Genomic DNA, 22,644 nt, shown 5'->3' on the forward strand with positions numbered 1-22,644 from the left:
GGGAGGGGGGGCGCCTTCCTGAGGACGTACACGGGCCTGGGGTCGGCGACTGCCCTAAGGTGGACACGGAGAGATGGAGCCTCAGGTGAACAGAGAGGCTCCAGGGAGTGTCTCAGAGGAATCGGGACAGGAAGGGGGACCACAGTCCTCAGACCTCAGTCCTAGACTGTGAGTTCCAGTTGGGATGAATAAAAATAGATCCAACTGAGATGTGTGGGAAAACTGCAGAACATCGAGGTAGAGAGGAAATCTTAGCAGTTAAGAGAAAAGACGGTGTAGCTCCAGAGACAGGGAGAGTCGGGTGGACTCTCTCAACGACCCCAAGTGCCACAGGACATAGGGAGGAAGAGCCTCAGTGCAGTGACGGTGACTGCAGCCCGGCTTTCATGCTGATGAACTCCTGCGAAGGGTGGGTTTCACCGTCTGTGGACCCTCCTTATAAGACTTATCATCATCAGATGTGTGTCGGCAAGAGGAAAAGAGAACTCAGGGTTCTCCCTCAGCGGAAGGGACAGCAGAAGCGGCCACGAGGATGGAAACTGGCAAAGTGTTGACAAGTGTCATCAGGTGTTCATGGTTTGAGAACGTGTGTGTCTAAAACAGGTGACAGTGAAGCTGTAGATGCAGTGTGAGCTCCGGGCACGAGCACGTATGAATTGTAAATTTTCTAGTATCCACGTTAAAATAAATAGTAAAAAGGAACAGGAGAGGAGGACTTCGCCTTCCAGCGCAGGGGGTGTGGGTTTGATCCCTGGCGGGGGAGCTGGGATCCCGGGTGCCTCCCCGCCAAGAACCAAAACTTGAACAACAGAAGCAATACGGTAACAACTTCAATAAAAACTTCAAAAATGGTCCACATGAAAAAAAATCTTTAAAGAAAACAGGTGAGATTAACTGCAATAATATATTGTATTTAATCAGCTAGATTTAAAATACTGTGCTTTCAGCATATGATCAACATGCAGACCACGGGACCCAGTACCTTCACGCCACAGGCTTCGATGTCAGAGTGTTTTTCGCGCTGAAACCTCTCAATTCCGGCCGCCCCTTTGCAGAGGGGTCGCCAGCCCCTGGGGTGGTGGCTGCCGCTGTGGAAGGGGAGCCTGGACGGCAGGACTAGAGGGAGGGGTCCGGGCTGTCCGCGGGCTGCCGTTGAGCCTGGGGATGTGCTGGCCTCGGCCTGTGACAGCAGGTGATGGGGGCACAGGTGTTATTCATACCTCGTGGATTTCCAGGCAGAGCTGAAGGTCTAGTGTTGGGGCGGCCGCCGTGCCCCGCCTGGGGTGGCGTCTCAACCCACGGGGGGGTTCGTTCCGCACGGCCTCCAAGCCGTGACCATCTGGGGCCCGGGGGTTGGGCATTGGCTCTCCAGCTCCGGGGAGAGTCGGGCGGGTCCCTTGGGAGGTGGCCCTGGGGTGCTCCCTCAAGGTCAGCCAGGGTGACCGGGCCTTGTGGGAACTTAACCCTCCGTTTGATGCCAGGTTGCTTGAAATGAGTAGGAACGACTTGATTCTAACATTTTCCTGTAAAATCAGTGCTTGGGGATGAGAAGAGAAAGCCGCCTTCCTGGAGGCTTTGGAAAAAGGCCGGGACAAACCCCTCCTCCTGCTTTGCCACCGCGGCAGCGAGGGCAGGGGCTGCGTGCCAGGGGCCTGGCGCGGACGGCAGTGCCAGGGAGAGGCCACCCGGCAGACAGCTCGGGACAGATGCGCTTTGTGGATGAATACTGGTCGTCTGAACTCATGTTCATGTCGTTTGAATGAGCGTTTTCATAAGCAATAGAGAAAGACAAAGGTTCTCGAGGAGAATTCCGTTCTGGAAGCCCAGAATCTCCTGTGGGAAGAGTTGGGCCCCGTCCTCGGCCACCCTCCCACCTGAAGCCTGTCCGGCTCAGCAGACGCTTCAGAGCCCCACGTGTTCGGTGCACGTGGCCGTCCGCTCCCGACTGTTCCCGAGACCCTTGACAGAAAGGGGGTCAAGTGCCTGCCGGGATGTGAGTACAGCCGCTGCGTCTGCCGTCTGGGTTTATGTGGGTATATTTAAATTTCAGGTCTCTGCATAGATACTTTGGGCGTCTTTCCTCCTGAGCATACAAAGAGTTACTTTAAAACATAGGTTTCTGACAGATGTCTGTTCCTGTCTTAGCAGCTCTCAGCTCCTAAAAAATTAGAAGGCTTTTCTTTTTTGACAGATCTTTGCATCAGTTCTGGCTCTTTCTGTGTAATTGTACTCCGGTTATCCCCGTGGCTTTTTCTAAACTGAAGGGGCTGAACTACGAACAAGATGGGCTACGTGTGACTGCATATATCGTAATTGTAGGGTGAAAACACTGCCTTCGCTCTGAAGACATAGCCCCTCGGGTTTGCTTGGGGAGGGGCAGCTGTGTGGGCACGAGAGGAGGTCACAGGGCAGTGGGCCTTCCTCTGCCAGTCCTGCTTCTTCTTTTTACTTGAAGTATAGTTGATGTACAATATTATATGTTACAGGGGCACAGCACAGTGATTCACATGTTTTCTAGGTTATCCTCCATTTATAGTTATTATAAAATATTGGCTGTATCCCCTGTGATGTACAATGTATCCTTGTAGTTTATTTGGTACGTAATAGTTTGTGCCTCTTAATCCCCTACCCTTATCTTGCCCCTCCCCACTTCCCTCTCCTCCCTGGTGACCAGTAGTTTGTTCTCTGTATCTGTGAGTCTGCTTCGTTTTTGTTATATTCACTAGTTTGTTTTTATTTTTTTGATTCCACCTATAAGCGATATCATGCAGTATTTGTCTTTCTCTGTCTGACTTATTTCACTTAGCATAATACCCTGCAAGTCCATCCATGTTGCTGCAAATGGCAAGATTTCATTCTTTTTTGTGGCTGAATAATATTCCATTTTATATCTATTTCACATCTTCTTTATCTATTCCTCTGTCCATGGTTGCTTCCAAATCTTGGCTATGGTAAATAGTGCTGCTGTGAACATTGGGGTGCAGGTATCTTTTCAAATTAGTGTGTTTTCATTTTCTTTGGGTATATACCCAGGAGTGGAATTGCTGGATCATAGGATAGTTCTATTTTTAGTTTTTTGAGGACCTTCCATACTGTTTTCCACAGTGATTGTACCCATTTACACTCCCACCAACAGTGTACGAGGGTTCCCTTTTCTCCACACCCTCTCCAGCATTTGTTATTTGTGTTCTTTTTGGTGATAGTCATTCTGACAGGTGTGAGGTGGTATTTCACTGTGGTTTTGATTTGCATTTCCCTGATGGTTAGTGATGTTGAGCATCTTTTCACGTGCCTCTTGGCCATCTGCATTTCCTCTTTGGAAAAGTGTCTATTCAGGTCTTCGGCCCATTTTTTGATTGGGTTGTTTGTTTTTTGGTGTTGAGTTGTATGAGCTGTTTATATATTTTGTATATTAACCGCTCATCTGTCATGTCATTTGCAAATATTTTCTCCCATTGAGTAGGTTGTCTTTTCATTGTGTTGACGGCTTCCTTTGCTGTGCAACAGCTTCTAAGTTTAATTAGGTCCCAATGTTTCCTGTTGCCTTTTGCCAGCTCCTGTTCTAACCAGACGCACCACCAGGCTGTCCTTCCCGTTCTAACCAGACACACCACCAGGCTGTCCTTCCCGTTCTAACCAGACACACCACCAGGCTGTCCTTCCCAGTCTGAGGTCGCTGTGCTTTGGAGAGCTCTTTTGTTTCCTCTTGGTCACAAGAACACACGACAGCAAATGAAACGGTCACGTCATGTTCTGACAGGACACGTGGCCTTTTTCCTGGGCTTCCTTCTCTGCATAGGCAGTGTCCCGCCAAGGACAGGCCTCACCTCAGAGCCTCCCCCCCGTCCTCCTTAGGCCCCCCCAGGCTTCTGCTGCAGGTGACCAAAGGGTTGTGTGTGGTTTTGTACCCTGCTGTCCCCCTGCCCCAGTGGGCTAAGGGCTGGGGTCTGTGGTCGCTGGGTTCCCGTGCGGCTGCCCAGTCCTGGGCAGCCTCCTGCTCTGGACCATGCCAGGACATCCTCAGCCGCTGGCCCGGAAGCCCCACCTGTGGCCCTGTCACTGAGCAGGCCTGGCTCCTGGCTCCTCATCCTGGGGGACGGGCAGGGGCTGACAGCTGCTGGGTCGAGGACCAGCCTCCTGGCACGGCCTTCCCGAGTGACCGTCAGCAGCTCGAGGGCAGCCTCATCCCATTTCCCCGTGGGCCCTGAAAGGCGGTGACAGCTGCCTGTCTCCCTGCCCAGTCCTGCCCCCTGTGCCTTGGTGGTCAGCCCGTGGTGGGCTTGGGCCATGGCCAGGGACCTGCCAGTGCACCCCCAGGGGCGTTCCAGGCATAACTGCCACAGGGGTTGGCCCTCTTCCTCCCAGAGCTGGGGGCGTCCCCGGCAGAGGGGGAAGTGGGTGGGTGACCTCTGGCCACATCGTCACGTCCTCTCCCTGGGCCTCCTGGGTTCACCCCGACTCTGCCCCTGGGCATCCTCGCTGACCCCAGGCTGGACACCCAGCCCCTCACTGAGATGGTGCCCTGGCCCGTCACCTCTGTCCCCAGGCAACCCCTGATCTGTATTCTGTCATTACGTACAGATTGCATTTTCCAGAATTGTGTATAAGTGGAATCAGTCTACCTGGGTCGGCTTCCAGTCACCCTACATGTTTTGAGGCTCACCCACGTTGGAGGGTGTCAGCAGCTCCCTCCCTTTTATTGCTGAGGTGGGTCCCGCCGTGTGGACGGACTGCAGCTTGTTTGTCCATCGCATGTAACAGACGTGTGGGTTGTTCCCAGGTTCTGACTGTTACAAATAAACCTGCTCCGAACGTGTGCGCAAGTCTCTGTGTGGACGGCGGCTTTCACTTCTCTCGGGACAGCTGGGTGTAGAACGGCGGGTTCATACGGTCGGTGAATGTTTAACTTTTTGAGAAAACTGCCAAACCGTTTTCCAAAGGTTGGACCACTTAGCATCGCCACCAGCTGTACGAGGTTCTAGTCGCCCTGCACCCTTGCCAGCACTTGGTGTGCTCAGGTTCTAAACTTTAGCCATCCTGGCGGGTGTGAGGTGGTAGGTCACCGTGGCCTGAATTTGCACTTGCCTGATGACCACGTGTTGAGCATCTTTTTGTGTAGTTCTCCTTTTTTTTTAAACATCTTTATTGGAGTATAATTGCTTTACAATGGTGTGTTAGTTTCTGCTTTACAACAAAATGAATCATTTATATATATACATATGTTCCCATATCTCTTCCCTCTTGCGTCTCCCTCCCTCCCACCTAGGTCTTCTTTAGTTGTGTCTGTTCAAATCTTTTGCCCATTTTAAAATCCAGTTGTCTTCTGACTGAGGTGTAACAGCTCTTCTGTATCTCAGGTGTAAGTCCTCTGAAATAGACATGTTTGACAAATATCGTCTCCAAGTCTGTGGCTTGACTTTTCATTTTCTTAACAGAGCAAACTTCTGAATGTTGGTGAAGTCCAGTTTATTTATTTGTTTGTTTGACTAGTTCATGCTCTTTGTGAGCTATTTAAGAAAACTTTGCCAAGCCCAGGGTCACTGAGGTTTTTCTGTTTGGGGGTTGACGGTTGTGTGTGTGATGAGCGAGGCTTGAAGATCATTTTTTTGCACATGGCTGTCCGATTTTTCCAGCACTTTTTGTTGAAAGGATTCTTCTTCTCCATCGCATTTCTTCGGTGCTCTTGTCAAAAATCAGCTGGCCGTGTGTGTGTGGGTTTATTTCTGGACTCTCCATCCTGTGGCATCCCCAGGCACGGTAACAGCCAAGACCATCCCTCTCTATGCCCAAACGCCCACCTGGCCGGGCACTGACTGTAGGCTGGTTCTAAACACGGGAGCCCAACATGCAGCATTCACCCCGTTGGGAGGATGTAACCAGGTAGTGAGAAGAGGAAACACCGCCTTGTGACACTAAGTCTGTGCCCTTGAGGAAGAATATTCCAAGCATCCAAAGAGAAAAGGACTCTCCTTTGGGTAACCGTTCTGGTCTGGATGGCCCTGTTTGCCCTTCCTCCCCGACTCGGGCCACCTTCTCACCTGAGCCCTCAGGTGGCCCCCTTGTGGACACAGGCTGAGGGCTTGCCTCCCTGCCTGCCTCCCAGATGGCCTGCCTCCCAGATGGCCCAGCACTTAGGACCTGCCCTGCCCGGGCCCCCACTTCAGCCCAAACCTTCAGGAGGTGGCCGCTGACTGGCGCGTGGGCCAGCCTGTCTGCAGGAGCTGCCCAGGCTCCCGCCTCTCCCCACCTCGAGGGAGTCGGGGTGGGCACACGGCAGGGGTGGGGCGTCCAGAGCGGGAGCCCACGGGCTGTTCAGCTTTTGCCACTGTTGCGGATTCACGTGAAAAGTTTTAATTATCTGTCCACTATTGCTGAAGGGAGTCTTTTTATTTTGTGTGGCGTGTGGTTTTGCCCTGACCTGAGAGCCTGCATCTGAATTATTTCGCCGCAGACCCTGTCCTTGTTCTCTGAGCAGACACCCAGTTGTTTCTCTTCTGCCGTATGTCAGAACATCCGCCTGTAGTTTTTCCTCTAAAAATGCATAAAAACCAAATACAGGCTCTTGCTGGACTGTATTGCAGGTAATTTTTATCCTCTGGGGAAACGGCACATTGGTGAGAACAGGTGTTCTGTTAGGATGGCTGTCTTTAAATGGTGAGAGCTCATTGTCTCTGATCCGTGCTTTTAGTGACGAGCAACCTGTGAGTCAAGTGCTTCTAAGTTTTATTTGATAAACTCAGCAGCAAGTGTAAATAAAAGGAGAATTTGCCAAGGGAGCTCGGTGTGGGCCCCAGCGAATCTGCAAGCCGACTGGACGGCCTGGAGCCGGATGGGCCCACGGGTCCAAGGGCCCCTCTGCCCTCTCCCTGCCACCACCCCATTCCCCGCTCCCTTCTCCCCACTCAACACCCCAGCCCAGGCCCCTCCCCCTTCTCTCTGCTCCAAGTCGCCCCCCTACTTCTCCCATGAGGAGCAGAATCCCAAACCTAACAGGTTTGAACACGAAGACCCAGACTCCGAATCCGTGTTGCGAACTCTTCCCCCCGTGTCGTGTTCCACGTCAAGACCCTGTCGCCTTTCCTGTGCAGCACTTGGGTGGAGTGGGCACCGTGTCCTCTTGTGGAACCATCCGGAACCCTCCGCATCACACAGAAAGGTCGGCGGTACTGACACCAGCCCTGCACGGACACAGGCCAGGGCGCGGCGCCCATCCTGCTTCCGTGGGGCCGTCAGAGGGAGGCCATCAGAGTCAAGGGCGGGGCAGGGGGACAGCCTCCAAGGGATGCGAGCTGGTGCCCTGGGCAGCACACCACGGGGGGCCCACGGCAGCACCACCGTGACGAACAGAGGCAGGATCCGGACCGTGCCCTCCCTCTGGGCGAGCCGTTCACCAGGCCCCTCCCGCATCCCTGCGGCCTCGGCCAGCAGCATTCGGGTCCGGGACCGCCTCCGTCCTGCAGGTGTGTCCCCTGCATTGACGGAAGGCTTGTGGGAAGAGAGTGTCCAGAACACGGGGTGAGGCTTGTTCTCGGAAGCACAGGAGGCGAGTGGGGAAACCCGCGGCCCCCTCGTGTGACCCAGGGCGCGTGAACCTGCCTCCCTGTCTGCGGCCTGGGGCGTCCGGGCATGCGCTGGAGGACCCAGAGTTGTGGGCATTTTCACCTCCGTGTGTCCGTAGGGCCTTGGGCGGAGCTGCTGCCCAGGGCAAGTTCACACAGTAAGTGGAAAGAAGCTGGAAAAAGACACGGTGGTCCCCTCTCCTGCCTGCTTGTGCTGTGGTGCACCTGGTCGTCAGGGTGGGGAGCAGGGAGGGTGCGTTCCTTTCTCGTGGCTCCTGGGACCACAAAGTAGGTGGCTGAGAACAACAGGAATGTATTCTTTCACAGCTCAGGAGACCACGGTCTGAAAGCGAGGTGTTGGCAGGGCTGGTTTCTTCTGGAAGCTCTGAGAGAGAGTCTGGCCCTTGTCTCCTCCAGGTTCTGGGGGCTCCAGGCGTTCCTCGGCCTGTAGACGCATCACTCGGATCTCTGCCTGTTTCTCCCATGGCCTCTCCTCTGTGTGTATGTCCCCTTCCCTGGTAAGGACACTTGTCATAGGAGGTGGGGCCACCCAGGTAATCCAGGAGGGTCTCATGCCAAGACCCTTACCTTCCTTCCATTGGCAAAGACCCGTTTTCCAAAGAAGGTCACATTCACAGGTTCCACGTGGACTTTTGAGGGCCACCTATCCCACCTGCTACAGGTGAGTAGGGAACACCTCGGGGGTCCCAGCGCAGGGGATGGGGAGCCCCTTCGCCTTGTCCCAAGGAGTCTCTGTACAGCAAGTTGGGTCCTGATCCTGGCGACGCTGCCGCACTGCACAGTCCACACCTGCCCACGGCTTTGGTGAGGTCATATGGCGGTTGCAGAGATGACCCTCATCGCTGCAGACAGAAGGCCCAGTGTAGACCGTGCGTCTGTCTACGGGGCTGTGGACGAGTAGATCTGGTCAGACCCGAGAGCGCCTCGGCAACTTCACGCGCGTGTGGAAAGATGGCGGGAGCAAAGGAGACTGACAGACGAACGGCAGCACACGGAAGGAGGCTCTACGGCGTCGGTCACCAGGGAAACGCAAGTCCAGATGACACAGCACTTCACGCCCACCGGGACGGCTAGCATCAGAAAGCCAGACGGCAACAAGTGGTGGGGAGGACATGGAGAAATTGGACCTTCAGCGCTGTTGTTACGTGATCAGTTTTATTGAGATGTAATTGACATGCAGCGCTGCACGAGTTAACGTGTGCGGCATGAGGAATTGACTTACACACATCCCGAAATGGGCATCACAGTAAGTTTAGTGAACATCCATCTTCTCATATAGATACAACGTTAAAGAAATTGACGACATTTTTTCCCGGTGATGAGAACTCCTAGGACTTTCTTAACTTTCACATATAACACACAGCAGTGTTAACTATATTTATCATGTTGTACATCACATCCCTAGTACTTCTTTATCTTACAACGGGAAGCTTGTACCTTTTGACCCCCTTCGTCCAATTCCCCCTCCCCACGCTGTCCTGCTTCTGTAACCACGAATCTGATCTTTTTTTCTATGAGTTTGTTTGTTTTTGAAGCATAATTGACCTACAACACTATGTTAGTTCCTGTTACACAACACGGTGATTTGATGTTTCAAAATGATCCCCAGGCTACGTCTAGTTATGATCTGTCACCACACAAAGCTATCACGTAGTTCTTGGCTGTATTCCCCACACTGTACATTTCATACCCGTGGCTCATTTATTTTGCAGCTGGAAGTTTGTCCCTCTTAATCTCCCTCACCTATTTCTATCCTCCCCTCATCCCCCTCCCCTCTGGAAACCACCTGTTTGTTTTCTGTATCTATAACTCTGTTTCTGTTTTGTTATGTTAGTTCATTTGTTCTGTTTTTTAGATCCCACATATAAGTGAAATCATACAGCATTTGTCTTTCTCTGTCTGACTTACTTCACAAAGCATTATACCCTCTAGGCCCATCCATGTTGTCTCAAAAGGCAACGTTTCATTCTTTTTTCTGGCTGAGTAATATTCCATCGTGTATATGTACCACATCTTCTTTATCATTCATCTATGGATGGGCTCTTAGGTGGGTTCCATATCTTGGCTGTTGTCAATAATGATGCAATGAACACGGAGGTGCAGATATCTTTTTAGATTAGCGTTTGCATATTCTTCAGATAAATACCTAGAGGTGGGATTGCTGCATCATATGGTAGTTTTATTCTTAAGTTTTTGAGGAACCTCCATACTGTTCTCCACAGTGGCTGCACCAATTTACATTCCCACCAACAGGGCACAAAGGTTCCCTTTTTTCCACACCCTCGCCAACTCTCGTTATCTGTGTTCTTTTTGATGATGGCCATTCTGACAGGTGTGAGGTGATATCTCATTGAGGTTTTGATTTGCATTTCCCTGATGACTAGCAATGTTGAGCATCTTTTCATGTGCCTGTTGGCCATCTGCATGTCTTCTTTGGAAAAATGTCTATTCAGATCCTCTGCCCATTTTCTGAGTTGTTTGTTTTTTGATGTTGAGTCGTATGAGTCCTTTGTACACTTTGGATATTAACCCCTTATCAGATATATCGCTTGCAAATACCTTCCCTCATTCAGTAAGTAGCCTTTTCATTTTTTTAATAATTTCCTTCACTGTACAGACACATTTTAGTTTGATATAGTCCCATTTGTTTATATTTACTTTTCTTCCCCTTGCCTGAGGAGACAAATCCAAAAAAATATTACTATGACCAATGCCAAAGAGCATACTGCCTAGGTTTTCTTTTAGAAGTTTTATGGTTTCAGGCCTTACATTTAAGTCTTTAATCCATTTTGAATTTATTTCTGTAGATGGTATGAGAGAGTAGTCCAGTTTGACTCTTTTGCACGTAGCTATCCAGTTTTTCCCAACACCATTTATTGAAGAGGCTGTCTTTCCCCCACTGTATATTCTTGCCTCCCTTGTCGTAGATTTATTGCCCATATAAGTGTAGGTTCATTTCTGGGTTCTCTATTATGTTCCATTGAGCTGTGTGCCTGTTTTTGTGCCAATATCATACTTTTTTGATTACTGTAACTTTGCAGTATAGTTTGAAATCAGGGAGTGTGATACCTCCAGCTTTGTTCTTCTTCCTCAAGATTGTTTTGGCTCTTCAGGGTCTTTTGTGTTCACATACAAATTTTCGAATTATTTGTTCTAGTTCTGTGAAAAATGCCATTGGTATTTTGATAGCGACTGCATTGAATCTGTAGATTGCCTTGGGTAGTATGGTCACTTTAACAGTACTAATTCTTTCAGTGTATGAACACGGTATATCTTTCCATCTGTTTGTGTCATCTTCAGTTTCTTTCATCAGTGTCTTATAGATTTCTGAGTACAGGTCTTTTACCTTCTTAGTTAAATTTATTCCAAGTTATTTTATTCTTTTTGATGTGATTGTAAATGGGATTGTTTTCTTAGTTTCTCTTTCTGATAGTTCCTTGTTAGTGTATAGAAATGCAATAGGCTTCTGTATATTAATTTTGTATATGGCAGCTTTGCTGTTATATGATTGTTAAGTGGTGCAGCCACTTTGGAACACAATCAGTTCCTCGAAAAGTTTAACGCAGTTACCACGTGACCAGGAATTCCACTTCCAGGTTTATGCCCAAGAGAAAACATATCCACACAAAAACCTGTTCATAGCAGCATTATTCATAATAACCAGGGTAGAAACAAATGCCCACCACCTGATGAACGGATCAACAAAATGCGGTCCATCCACATGGTGGAATAGTATTCAGCTATAAGAAGGCGTGAAGTACGGACACAGGCTACTGCGTGGATTGACCTTGAAAACACGCTATGTGAAAGAAGCCAGACATGAAAGGTCGCATCTTGTACGATTCCGTTTACTTGAAACACCCAGACAGGCAAACCCGTAGAGACGGCAGATGAGGAGCTGGGGGAGGGATGACTGGAGATGGGTGTGAGGCTTCTTTTGGGGGCAATGGAAAGCCTCTAATGTTAGATCCCGGTGACGGTGCAGACTCTGTGAATATACTAAACCCTCTGCACTGCATACTTTAACCGGGAGGATCTTACGGGATGTAAGTCACATCTCAATAAAACTGTTTCTAGAAGCCAGGATTACACTCTTTGGAGACAGGGTGGCTGGGCTCATCCCAACCCGTTGGAGCCGCCTGTCCACAGGTCAGCACCACCCAGGTGGCCCCGGGTGAGCTGCTGTCAGAGGGTCTGGGCCCGAGGTGGCAGCAGCCACTCTGGGTGTCTAAGTCCTTGGGTCCCTCAGGGGTCTGGAACTGTGCATCACCCGCTCTCGCTCACCAGGGGCCTCCCTCATGGTGGCTTCCAGTGACGTCCGATCTCTTAGGTCCTCCCAGCGGGACATCCCTTGGGATTCCATGTTCCTCCCCAACCGGCGTGTCCCTAGGACCCAGGAGTGGCCTCTGCCAGTCCACTTCATCCCAGCCCGGTGGGGGGATGTGCCCAGGAGTGGGGGGGACCCTCATGGGCCCCAGGCTGGGTCGGCAAAGCAGAGATCAGGGTGACCACCTGCAGTGATCAACGTGGCCCGGAACCCGGGACCCCTGTTTGGGTCTTTTGATTGCTCCTCTGATTAAACAAATAAGTTCAGTTCGCATGCGTTCTGATTAAGTCACTCAAATCCTTTTTGAAGGAGAGGAATAATTCACCATAAGCAATTTAAATTTCCACTTCCCACGAGCGGACTTCCATCCGTCCTCGAAGCTGAGAGGATTGCGACCTCCCCTGGGCTGTTTCCTGGGCTGCCGTCCGCCAGGCCGGGCCAAGCCCAGGACTTGTCCCCGCAACGGGGCATGGCCAGTGGCACCCCAAAGGCCCAGGGCCCCTGGGACAGTGTCCTGTGGCTGTTAGCAGAATGTGAACAGAATTGATTGGCATCCTAACAGGTTTACTATGTAATAGTCTTAAAAATAACATGCTTTTTAAAGAATCTTAAGCCTATTGAAATTCAAAGACAAGATCTCCTGCAGTATGAAAGCCCAACTGTCAGATACCATTTGTTCCCTTGGTGCTGCGGTGACACTCCCCCTCGAGGTCTGTTGCCACCCTGGGCTCTTTTCCTCTGCAGTTACGGAAGAGCTTCTTTCTGACCCACTGCAGCTGCTGCGGTTGAATATCTTGCAATCAGTGTTCTTGGCGTGTCATTACACAGCACTTGATTGAGAGTTTTATCTGAGAATCCACTCTCCTTCTGAAAACCCTTCGCTAGATGCTCAGTTACCTCCAGGCATCGTGTCTGCAAATACTGTGGCCAAGGCAAGTGTGGTCACCTGGGATGTTGCAGGGCCCCGAGCCCAGGTGCTCCCCTGGAAGGGGGGGTGTCCAGCCCGATAGGGGATACCTCATCCTCACAGGGCCAGTCCAGCCTCCTCCCAGGGCTGGGGGCTTGATATTCCAGAGAACTTCCTCCCAGGGTGGGGATCCGTCTCCAGATGAGACTACAGCAGAATTATAAAGGGGCCCCTCGCTGTGCCCCACGGGCAGGGACCCTCTGCAGTCAGAGGGTTTTCTCCTGAGCCGTTGCTGGGCTGCTCTCCAGAGTGGCCGGCAGTGAGGAAGCTGCCCCCTCGGAGCTGGCTGTGGATTTCACTACAAATGAGACCAAGTCAGCTGGGAGGAGCACCGCTCAGTGAGACAGCAGGTGCAGGGAACTGACTTACTGGATGTCTCAACTGGTCCCAGAATCTAAAGCTTTCAGGGTACTAATTTAGCAGACCATCTGGGAAGCTGCAGAAGCCTGGGCTTGCCTCAGGGCAATCCACGGTCAGCTCTGCATAACAAGGTTCTTATAAAACATCATTTTGGACAACACTGGTTATAGAGATAAAAGTATTTGAAACAAAAATTTAGTGAGGTTTAAAACTGTCTCAGGGCTTCCCTGGTGGCGCAGTGGTTAAGAATCCGCCTGCCAATGCAGGGGACACGGGTTCCAGCCCTGGTCCGGGAAGATCCCACATGCCGCGGAGCAACTAAGCCCGTGCGCCACAACTACTGAAGCCTGTGCACCTAGAGCCTGTGCTCCTCAACAAGAGAAGCCCGTGCACCGCAACAAAGAGTAGACCCCGCTCACCGCAACTAGAGAAAGCCTGCGTGCAGCAATGAACACCCAACACAGCCAAACATAAATAAAATTAATTAATTAAAATAAAATGAAACTCTGTCTCAGAATTTAGGTGAATCTCTTAGGTGTGGATAAGATTTCAGGACTATTTTTTGCTGGAGTAACTGGACCCTAGGTGTAATTACATTTTGCATCTCCCCTGTCCCCCCAGATTTCTCTGGGATGTGGTGCCTTGTTTTTGGGTGTCCACGTTCAGCCCCAGGCTGTGTTGGGGGAGTGGCCTCGGGCAGTGTCTGAGCTCCCTGTGAGGTTGGGTTACCTCCCCTCACTTGGGCTTCCTGAGTACCACTCGACTGGTGTGGTGTTTCAGTCCTTGCCTTGCTGTGCTAAGGAGGAGGTGCCCCTCCCACCAGAGAGGGACTTGCCCTCTCACAGGCACCCCTCCTGTGGAGTAGGGGGCAGCATTCCATTCTGTGTCTGGACCATGTGTGTCCACTTTTCCTCCCAGAATTCATTCCACAGCTGGCTCAGTGGAGGTTTTCTGGAGTGGAGGTGCCTCTCCAAGCCCCCTAACCCAGACTCCAGCCCAGGCCCCGAGCTGGAGGGCTTGGGGAGGGCCTCCCCTGGCCCACTGGGAACCAAGCCCATAGCCAGCGCTGCACCATTTTTGAGCCTGAGTCTGGAGAAGTGCTTCCCACCAGCCAGGCCTGGCGCTGGCCGCGTGTCCTCAGGTCGGGGCCAGGGTTCGGGGCTCTGAAGGGTCAGCGACTAGGGCTGGGCCTGCTCTGGGTGCTGGACTGCGGGCCAGGGCTGGCAGGCCGAGGGGCCAGGTCCACTTCTGCAGGCGGGCGGTTGAGCGGCCCAGACCCCCAAGTCCGCGCCGGCGCGCGCGCGCGCACACACACACACACACACACACACACACACAGACACACACACCCCGCAGGTGCACACACGGGCAGTGGGTGGTTCAGCGCCCCCTGGCGAGCCCTGGAGAGGCGCCGGCGTCCTTACCCTCGTGCTCGCCTGCGTTTCTGGGGCTGCTGGTCCTCGGCCGAACACTGCGACCTCCCCGCCTTCAGGGGCAGCGGCCCCGAGGCCCAGCCTCGCTGCGCCCTCCTGGCCGTCGCGACTTGGTCCTGCCCTGTGAGATGTGGGGGACCCCGCGTTTGGGGCCCCAGTGTCTTCCTCCTTCCCCTCCGCACGCTCGCTCTTCCGGGCTCGCCTGGACACCTGCGCCCCAGGGCCCCTCCGCGTGCCCTGCCCTCTACCCCTTTCCGGTTCTCTGCACCCCGGCCCTTGCGCCCTTGCCCACCTCCCCGCCCTTCTCTGGGCGCCCCCTTCTGCCTGACTCGAAGGACCCAGGGGCCCGTGGGCAGTGGGCATGCGCGGTGGCTGCGCCTGTCCCCGACCTGGGACTCCGGGTGGAGGGGTTGCTCGCACCCTCGCTGTGGGTCACGCCTCCTCCTGGGGTTGAGGCCCCCGTGGGGCTCTGCCAGCAGGACGTCGGGGCGTGTTCAGCCGAGTTCCGGGACAGGGCGCTGGGGGTGGCAGCGATGCTGGCAGGAATGACGCGGTTCCTTAGCGTCTCATTTCTCACTTATCACGGTCAGTTGACTCCACCGCCGCGATGACCGTACCAGGTGCAGACCCCCCGGGCGCCGTGCGGGGTACCCCGTGTGCTTTAAGCCCACTTTGCAGGTGATAAACTGAGGCTGGGATAAGGTCACGGCCGGTAAGGTAGGAGCGGGACTTGAACCTGGAGCCCACCCTGGACCCGTGTCCAGCACGCATCCTCTACATTCGGTGCCCGCCTGGTTCCTCTTGCCCCCTGAGCCTCAGACTCTGCTCCCATGCTCTGGAGGGCCCTTGATTCCTCTAACCGAAATGGCTTGTTTTGTTATTATTACCATAGGGGTAAAATAGTTATTGATGCAACTCGAACGTAAAGCCTTCAGCCTTTCCTGGGCAAGCACTTGGCAGTGTTTTGCGGCAAAGGGCTGCACCCTTGAGGCAGCAGGGTTCACAGTGGCCTGGCTGGCCTCCGCACAGCTAAGGACAGGCCACCTGTGGTGCCAGCTCAGGCTGTAGGCCCGTGTGGGGCCAGCTGACTGTCTGCTGGCACCTGCCCAGGGTGGGTGGGTCCCGGGGTTCGGCAGTGATCTGGTCTGCAGCCCAGGACAGGGCCAGCCTCCCCGGGGGAGGGATGCTCCCTGGGCATACAGACTCGACACGTGGTGTCTGTGCAAGCTGACCCCCTGTGGGCCCGCGAGCCTGGACCCTGAGCCACAGAGCCTGAGACCTGGTGGGACCTGCTGGCTCACCCTCTGGGCCACATGGTACCAGCCGGGATGATGGCTCTGTGCTCTCTTGTCCCCATCACCCAGCAGGAGCCAGTAGGGAAACTGAGTCACGGGAAAAGGCCTTCCTCTGTCGGGGGGCCAAGTGACAGGTGAGACTGCTTACTGGGTATGGGATACTGGGTGGATTTGTGGATCTCGCTCTCTGAGCCTGAGTTTTTCCTTCTGTAAATTGTTGGATTAGGGGAGTTAGATGACACACATTCAGCGCTGGGTGGTTATCTTTGTGATTAAACTGCACCCAAACCCTGCCCACCCATTCCTACAACCGCCAGGGATGGCCCCCCTCTAGTCTCGGTAGGAAGCAGCTGGCTGCCCCAGCGGCTCCCTGATGGGTGCTGGGCAGACTGAGCGAACCACGGGCGTGGTGATGTGCCTCTGGTCGGTCCTGTACCTAGGCCTGAAGGCCACAGGGAGGGCAGGTACCCGAGTCCTGAGAGACAGCAGGGGCCGGAGGGGCACCCACTGGGAGCCCTGGTGGAGAAGCCTGGAGGGGGGAGGGGGCAGTTGAGTGGGAGTGGGGCAGGAGTCACCAGCCACCCGCCATCCACGGGCCAGCTGGCAGGGCTGCCACCATGTGACTACAGGAGTGTGTGCCTATCTGGGGCGCCAGATCCGCTGATGGTGGCTGGCGGTGCCGCCAGGTCAGCACTGGTGTGCTGATGCACTCCTGTGGATAAGGCCGACCTTGGGGATATGGGTCATGGCCAGCCGGGCCCTGCAGAACTCAGAGGGGACAGAAGCGTGGTGGAGAGTCGCAGGAGGGTCTGGGTGAGTGTTTGGAGGAAGTGAGGGGTCCCAGCCCTGGTGACCAGTGGTCAGTGGGTTTCCTTGGCAGTCCAGCGTGGCCTGGTCAGCTTCTCCCGCGCCCAGGGCCTGAGGATCAGCGGGTGGTCGGACGCACAGCGCGGGGAGCAGCCAGGTTCGGAGTGTGTGTGACCTGAGGCTTTTCGCTGGTTTCTCTGCGATGCTCTTGGATTTGGGTGTGGAGTGGGGAGTCCGAGGCTTTACTGGAAAACTGGTCCAAGCGAGGCCCAGGGCCTGGGCTGGGCTCTTAGGCACCCAGCCCTCACGCCTGAGCTCCCTGCGCTCTGTCCAGCTGAAAGGCCCACCTGGGGGTCCAGCGAGATCCGCAGGGCTGTCTTTTGCTGAGTGTCAGGGTGGTGGGGGTCCCGTGGGGTAGTACGTCTCGGGAACCAGCGTTCGGAGCCCAGGTCGTGTCCTGGGACAGCTGCTGGGGGACTGCTGGCGGGGCAGGGGGCCGGGACTCTGCGCAACCGGGGCTGCACTCCATTGCTGAGCTTGCGAGGCGGGTGTGAGGGGGCTGGTCCTTTCTGACCTGGCCGTGCTGCCTGTCCTGCCATCTGTCCCGCCCACCTGTCCCACCATCTGCCTTCTCTTCTTGTTCCCTTCCTGGAGCTTGGCTGTGACTGCGCTGCTGCCCTGCAGTGACAAGGCATCCTTCTAAGGTTGTTCCGCTGCAGTGTTTACTTCCTATTTGGGAAGCAAGAGGCGTGAGAGGGATCCTGCCCTGGTCACTCTCACCTCCTCCTCTCTCCCACATGGGCTCCTGAGTATCCTTAGAGTGAGACCTGGGCTGGCTGCCAGCCCTGCCGTGTCCACTGATGTGACCTTGGCCATTAGTCGTCTTCATCTGGGTCAACACTGGGCCACCTCACAGAGGGGTCTGGGTGGCACCCGCTGAGGCACAAGCAGTGCTCCGCACCGGGCTAGGGACACTCGTGGTTCATGCCACATCCTGCCGCAGCCCAGCTGGCCAGCCTCACAAAGGCTGGGTCCCTCCAGCATCGTCACACGCCTGGCTCAGACGGGCTCCTGAGGGCGGGGCCTGAGCTCACACCCACCTGCATCCTGTATCCCACATCTGCATTCACATCTGCATCCCGCATCCCCATCCTGCATCGCAGAACAGGTGTGTGAATGAATGGATAATTTCATCAGCTTAACAAAATTAGTTCCGAATTAGTCAGCTTTTGCACTTTGGACTGATTCAGTACTGCTGTGTTTTGGGGTGTTTGAGGCTTCTTTGGGGCTGCTTGTTCACTACTCTTCTAACCTCCTAAGCTAAATGCTACCTTCATTAATTTTATTTTTGTCTTGTAACACTGGAATCTGTCATTGCTATGAATTTATTGTGAGAAAATATTGACGTCGTTTGCCAAAAAAGACATTCCTACTGGGCTCTATTTTATTCTCTTATAGTTTTTATTTCAAAATCGGGTGAGTACTTCTTCGTATTTATATCAATTGATTTTCTTTGCTGTGGACATTTTACTTAGGGACATTTAAAAGTCTAATTTAGGGGCTTCCCTAGTGGTCCAGTGGTTAAGACTCTGCGCTCCCAGTGCAGGGGGCCCGGGTTTGATCCCTGGTCAGGGAACTAGATCCCACATGCCGCAACTAAGAGCCCGCACATCGCCACGAAGATCCTGCATGCCGCAGCTAAGACCTGGTGCTGCCAAATAAATAAATAAATATAAAATAAATAAATAAAAGTCTAATTTATAATTTGATTTTAAATGTTGTTGAACGAGGCTTCCTGATTCAAACCAAAGAGAGAGAGTTCCTGTTCCGAATCTTTACCTTCCTCCAGTCGGCAGGCCTTCGAGTTGGCCTGAGGGTGACCCTGCCCTGCTGGACCGATTTGGTCCTGAGTGATGAGCCGGCTGGAGACTGCTGTGTTTGCTTCATTCTCTGCATACTTAGAAATGCAAATGTAGCACCAAAATTTTCTTTTGGATTCTGTTAATCAGCACAGATTGAGTTTTGTAAGTTGTGTTCATTCGTTTCCTGGACTTCTGCCCGGAGGTTCTGTCTCCCTAGCGTCTGGGGTGTCCGGGTGAGGATGGCGGCCGCACTCGGTTAAGATTCTCCTGCTGCTCCTTGGCATCCCCGGGAGACACAGGGAACTTTGGATTCTTCTTTGGAAATGCCAGTCCTGAGGGGGCTGGAAAGCTGTCTCAGAATATCACTTAAAATTTAAAAATCAAAAAAAAAAATCAAAAAAAAATTTAAAAATCACACAGATCTTTTGTGTCTCAACAAAATAAAGATAATTGTTAGGTTAAAAAAATTTTTTTTATTCTCTAGCCTCTGCTGTGTGTGTGTGTGTGCTCAGCTCTCTTTTTGCTAATGGTCGACACATTCGTAGGTGTGCTGTTAAGGTCTTTGATTTACTGAAAACAAAGCAAGGTGAGCCCAAAGGGTTTGTCTCTGTGCATCGATTCCAAGGTGGCAGATTCCACCACGCCCACCCCGTGCCCTTCGCAGGGAGAGCGGGAGGCTGTTCATGGTCACGGAGACGTTTAGCCCACGCAAGGCTTGTGGGGGTTGGCTGGGGTCCTCCAGGACTGGGTGCTGTTGTCTTCTTCCCTGGCCTCTCCCCGGGCAGGCAGGCCCTTTCCAGTTCTCCACAAGCCCCACTGCTCCCTTTTGTCTTCTCCCCCATGTAGGTGTCTGCCAGGCCCTGAAGACACGAGATTGAACCCTGGTTGGGGGGTCAGAGGGCAAGGGTGTCTCTCCCTCCTCCCAGCTTCTGAAACTAAGAGGAGGCTCCAGGGTGGGAAGTGGGTCCAAATGGGCCTTAATGGAGGGATGTGGGTCGGGGTGGGGGGAGCTTGACTCAGGGTGGCAGGGACAGTGGGTGAGGGCACCATTCAGAGAGTCAGCCGGCTCCCTACCTCCCAGACCCTCTCCTTCCGTCTTTCCTTCCGGTCAGCACAACAGGAAAGGGGCAAAAATGTACTGCCAGCCCCTGACCCCAACCTGGTTCCTGTCTCATCACAGAGGGGTCACTGGTGGCCCTCCTGGGCGTGAGTCAGCTGAGCCCATGGCGGGGGCCAGGGTCTGGACCTGCCCCATTCCTGGCCATGCCCCCAGCCCTGCATCCTTGGCAGTGGGTGCGCAGGTGCCTTTGCTGGGTGTGTGCAAGGATCGGTGAATCCCCGCCACTCTCCTGTGGAAAAGTCCCAGGGAGGTCTCCCATTGGCCCTGCCTGGGTCACATGTCCGCCTCCTGGGCCAATCACTGAAGCCCCCCTCCCCCCTGCCTGAGGTCGGCTCAGCCTACCGGAGGGGCTTACTCACCACCCCAGGGGTTTGGGCCAGCATCCCGAGTGACCCAGAGTCAGGCACTGATGAATGACCAAGTCCCCTGAGCGGAGGAAAGAACCACCCTGGGACGGGCCACGTAGGGGAAGGGGGCGGAATACGGGCTCCATCGAGCAGAGAGCTGAGAGAAATTACAAAAATAAGTTACCTTATGCTCAACAAAAAAATGTAGGGTGTAAAGACAGCCATGTGCTGATTCTTAGGTAAAGAAGGAGGGAACCGAGGGTTGATTGGGTGTCTTTCCTTCTCTTCTGTCTTTCTCTGCCCCATCCTGAAGGGCACCTTTTATAAAAACATGTTTGAGGGCTTTGCAACCCTTCCCGTGGGCTTGTCCTAATCCTGGAGACTCAGATCCAAGGGGACAGCCCTTGGCACCTCGGCTGGAGGGAGCACAGCGCCGAGGCCTGGGGTGGGCGTGAGCGTGTGGACAGGACAGCACGTGGCCGGCGGGGCTGGAGCTGGGGACAGACCTGGGCGGTCACGTGGCCGGCAGGACGGGCGGAGGCGCACGGAGCTGGGCCTTCGCTCCAAGGGTGGGGTTACGCCTGAAGACCCAGAATCAGAAGAACGCCCCGTGCCTTTCGTGGGAGGTGAGCCTCTGAGAGAAGCGTTTCCCGCCACAAAGCCCCGCACCTCCTGGGTCGTGGAAACTGGGCTGAGCGCTGGGAGGAGGCTGGGGAGCGGGCCGCGCCCTTCCTTCAGCGGCCGCCTTCATCACTTCAGTTTAGTTTAGGACTAAAACTCCTTTCTGAGCGCTGATTCCACCGTCCCGCGCCCCGGCCCTCCCCAGCCCTCGTCTGGGGTGCTTCTCCCCGCCTCCGGGGCCTCAGGGGAGCCGGCGGGGTGGCGGGCCCCGCCCACGGTGGGGACAAGGCCACGCCCCCCCGGGCGGCGCTCACCCCCTCTCTCCCCGCAGCGGTCGGACCCGCAGCTGCTGGCGCAGTTCTACCACGCGGACGAGGAGCTGAGCCAGGTGGCCGCCGAGCTGGACAGTCTGGACGGGCGGAAGGACCCCCAGCGCTGCACGCTGCTCGTCAGCCAGTTCCGCTCCTGCCAGGTGAGCGGCGGGACGGAGGGGAAGGAGGGCGCGGGCCAGGGGAGCCGTCTCAGGGAGGGAAACCGGACCGGAGTGGGGCGGGGGGGACATCCCGGGGACAAGAGCAGGTTGGAAGGGGCGGGTTCGCGGGACACCCTCGGAGAGGAACATGGGAGGACGAGGAGCCGGCACGGGGAAGGGGACGACGGCCCGCGGGGCCGCCGCAGAGCTGGCAGGGTGGCGACCTCCTGCTGTAGGGTTCAGCTGGTCCTGGACACCATGCTGGGAATTCCTCTCGGTTCCCTGAACCCGGGAGGCTTCACCAGCACAAGAGCACGTGGATGAAGCAAGTTTTGTCAAGTGACCGTCTGGGTCGTTCACCAAGTTCCAGAACCTTCTCCGTGTATTCAGCCCACCAGTCTGAGTCTCCACCAGGGAGGTGAGGGCTGTGCGTCCTAGATCACAGGGGTGGGTCTGGGGAAGCAAATGTCCCATCGTGTGTTTCAAGCATCAAGGGTTCTTACAGAATCCTTGAGGGGGCGGGAAGAGTACACCCCATCCCATTCCCATCTCTCAGGAGGGTCCAGGGACCAAGGGGACAGGAGCGTCTCCCGACTGGCTGGTTTGTCGATGCCCTGCTTCCCCACCGGAGGATGTCCTTCCTGTGCCCTCAGCTTGCCCACCGCTGACAGCGAGGAGGCGTCTCTCTGCCCCCTCCCCCCACCACAGGGTGGGGCTCCCTGCAGGGGACTGTGTTTACTCCCAAGGCCGCTTATGCCCCTCACTGGCTATTGTAACTGCATGTTGCACAGAGTGACCGCGTGGGGTGAAACTCGGCTTGTGCCTTGCAGAGCCTCGTTAGGGAAAATCAGAGGCGGGGACGGCCCTGGGAGTGGATGCGTGTGAGGCAGCTCTAAAAAGGTCGAGAAACGAAGCATAAAAATCAGCCAAAGTAGTTCACGCTCACATAGTGACACAAGCATCTTTCACTTCTCACTGCTCTCTGAAGACCCGTGTCGGGGTCCCCAAAGCCACGCTGGGCTTCCAGCAGGAGGACACGCAGGGCTCACATATACTCAAGGCTCTGATCCATCGCAGTGAAGGGCTGTGCAGCAGAACCACCGAAGGGAGAGGGCCTGGGGGCGAGGTCCAGAGGAAACAGGCGCTAGCTTCCAGAACCCCGTCCCGTGGAGTCACGCGGGCCGCGTTCCACCCCCAGCGACACGCTGTCCCCAGGGAAGCTCGTCAGAGACGCAGAACCGGGGCTCTCGTTGCGGGCCCGCAGGCTCCGCAGGCCCCTCTGCCGGGCACACACCGAACTCCAGCCCCGGGGAGGGGGGAAGGGTGTCAGCACAGACACAGCAGGGGAGGCCCAGGGAGCCCCCCATCCCGACACCCCAGCTCCCGGATGCCAGCCCCGCACGCAGGCCTCGCAGAGGGCGGCAGCCAGGCCCGCCGGGAGGACTCCTCTCCC

At 54.7% G+C, this 22,644-nt stretch overlaps 1 protein-coding gene across 1 annotated transcript in view; it reads left to right on the forward strand.

The window, feature by feature from the left end:
* Positions 1-22,644, forward strand: part of ZFYVE28 (zinc finger FYVE-type containing 28) — a 113,734-nt gene that overhangs the window by 29,793 nt on the left and 61,297 nt on the right. The window contains exon 2 of the mRNA XM_060013081.1: positions 21,051-21,191. Within this exon, the coding sequence (XP_059869064.1) occupies positions 21,051-21,191 (141 nt within the window). The remainder of the gene's footprint in view (positions 1-21,050; positions 21,192-22,644) is intronic.

This window comes from Delphinus delphis, chromosome 5 (assembly GCF_949987515.2).
Source record: "Delphinus delphis chromosome 5, mDelDel1.2, whole genome shotgun sequence".
Taxonomy (NCBI): domain Eukaryota; kingdom Metazoa; phylum Chordata; class Mammalia; order Artiodactyla; family Delphinidae; genus Delphinus; species Delphinus delphis.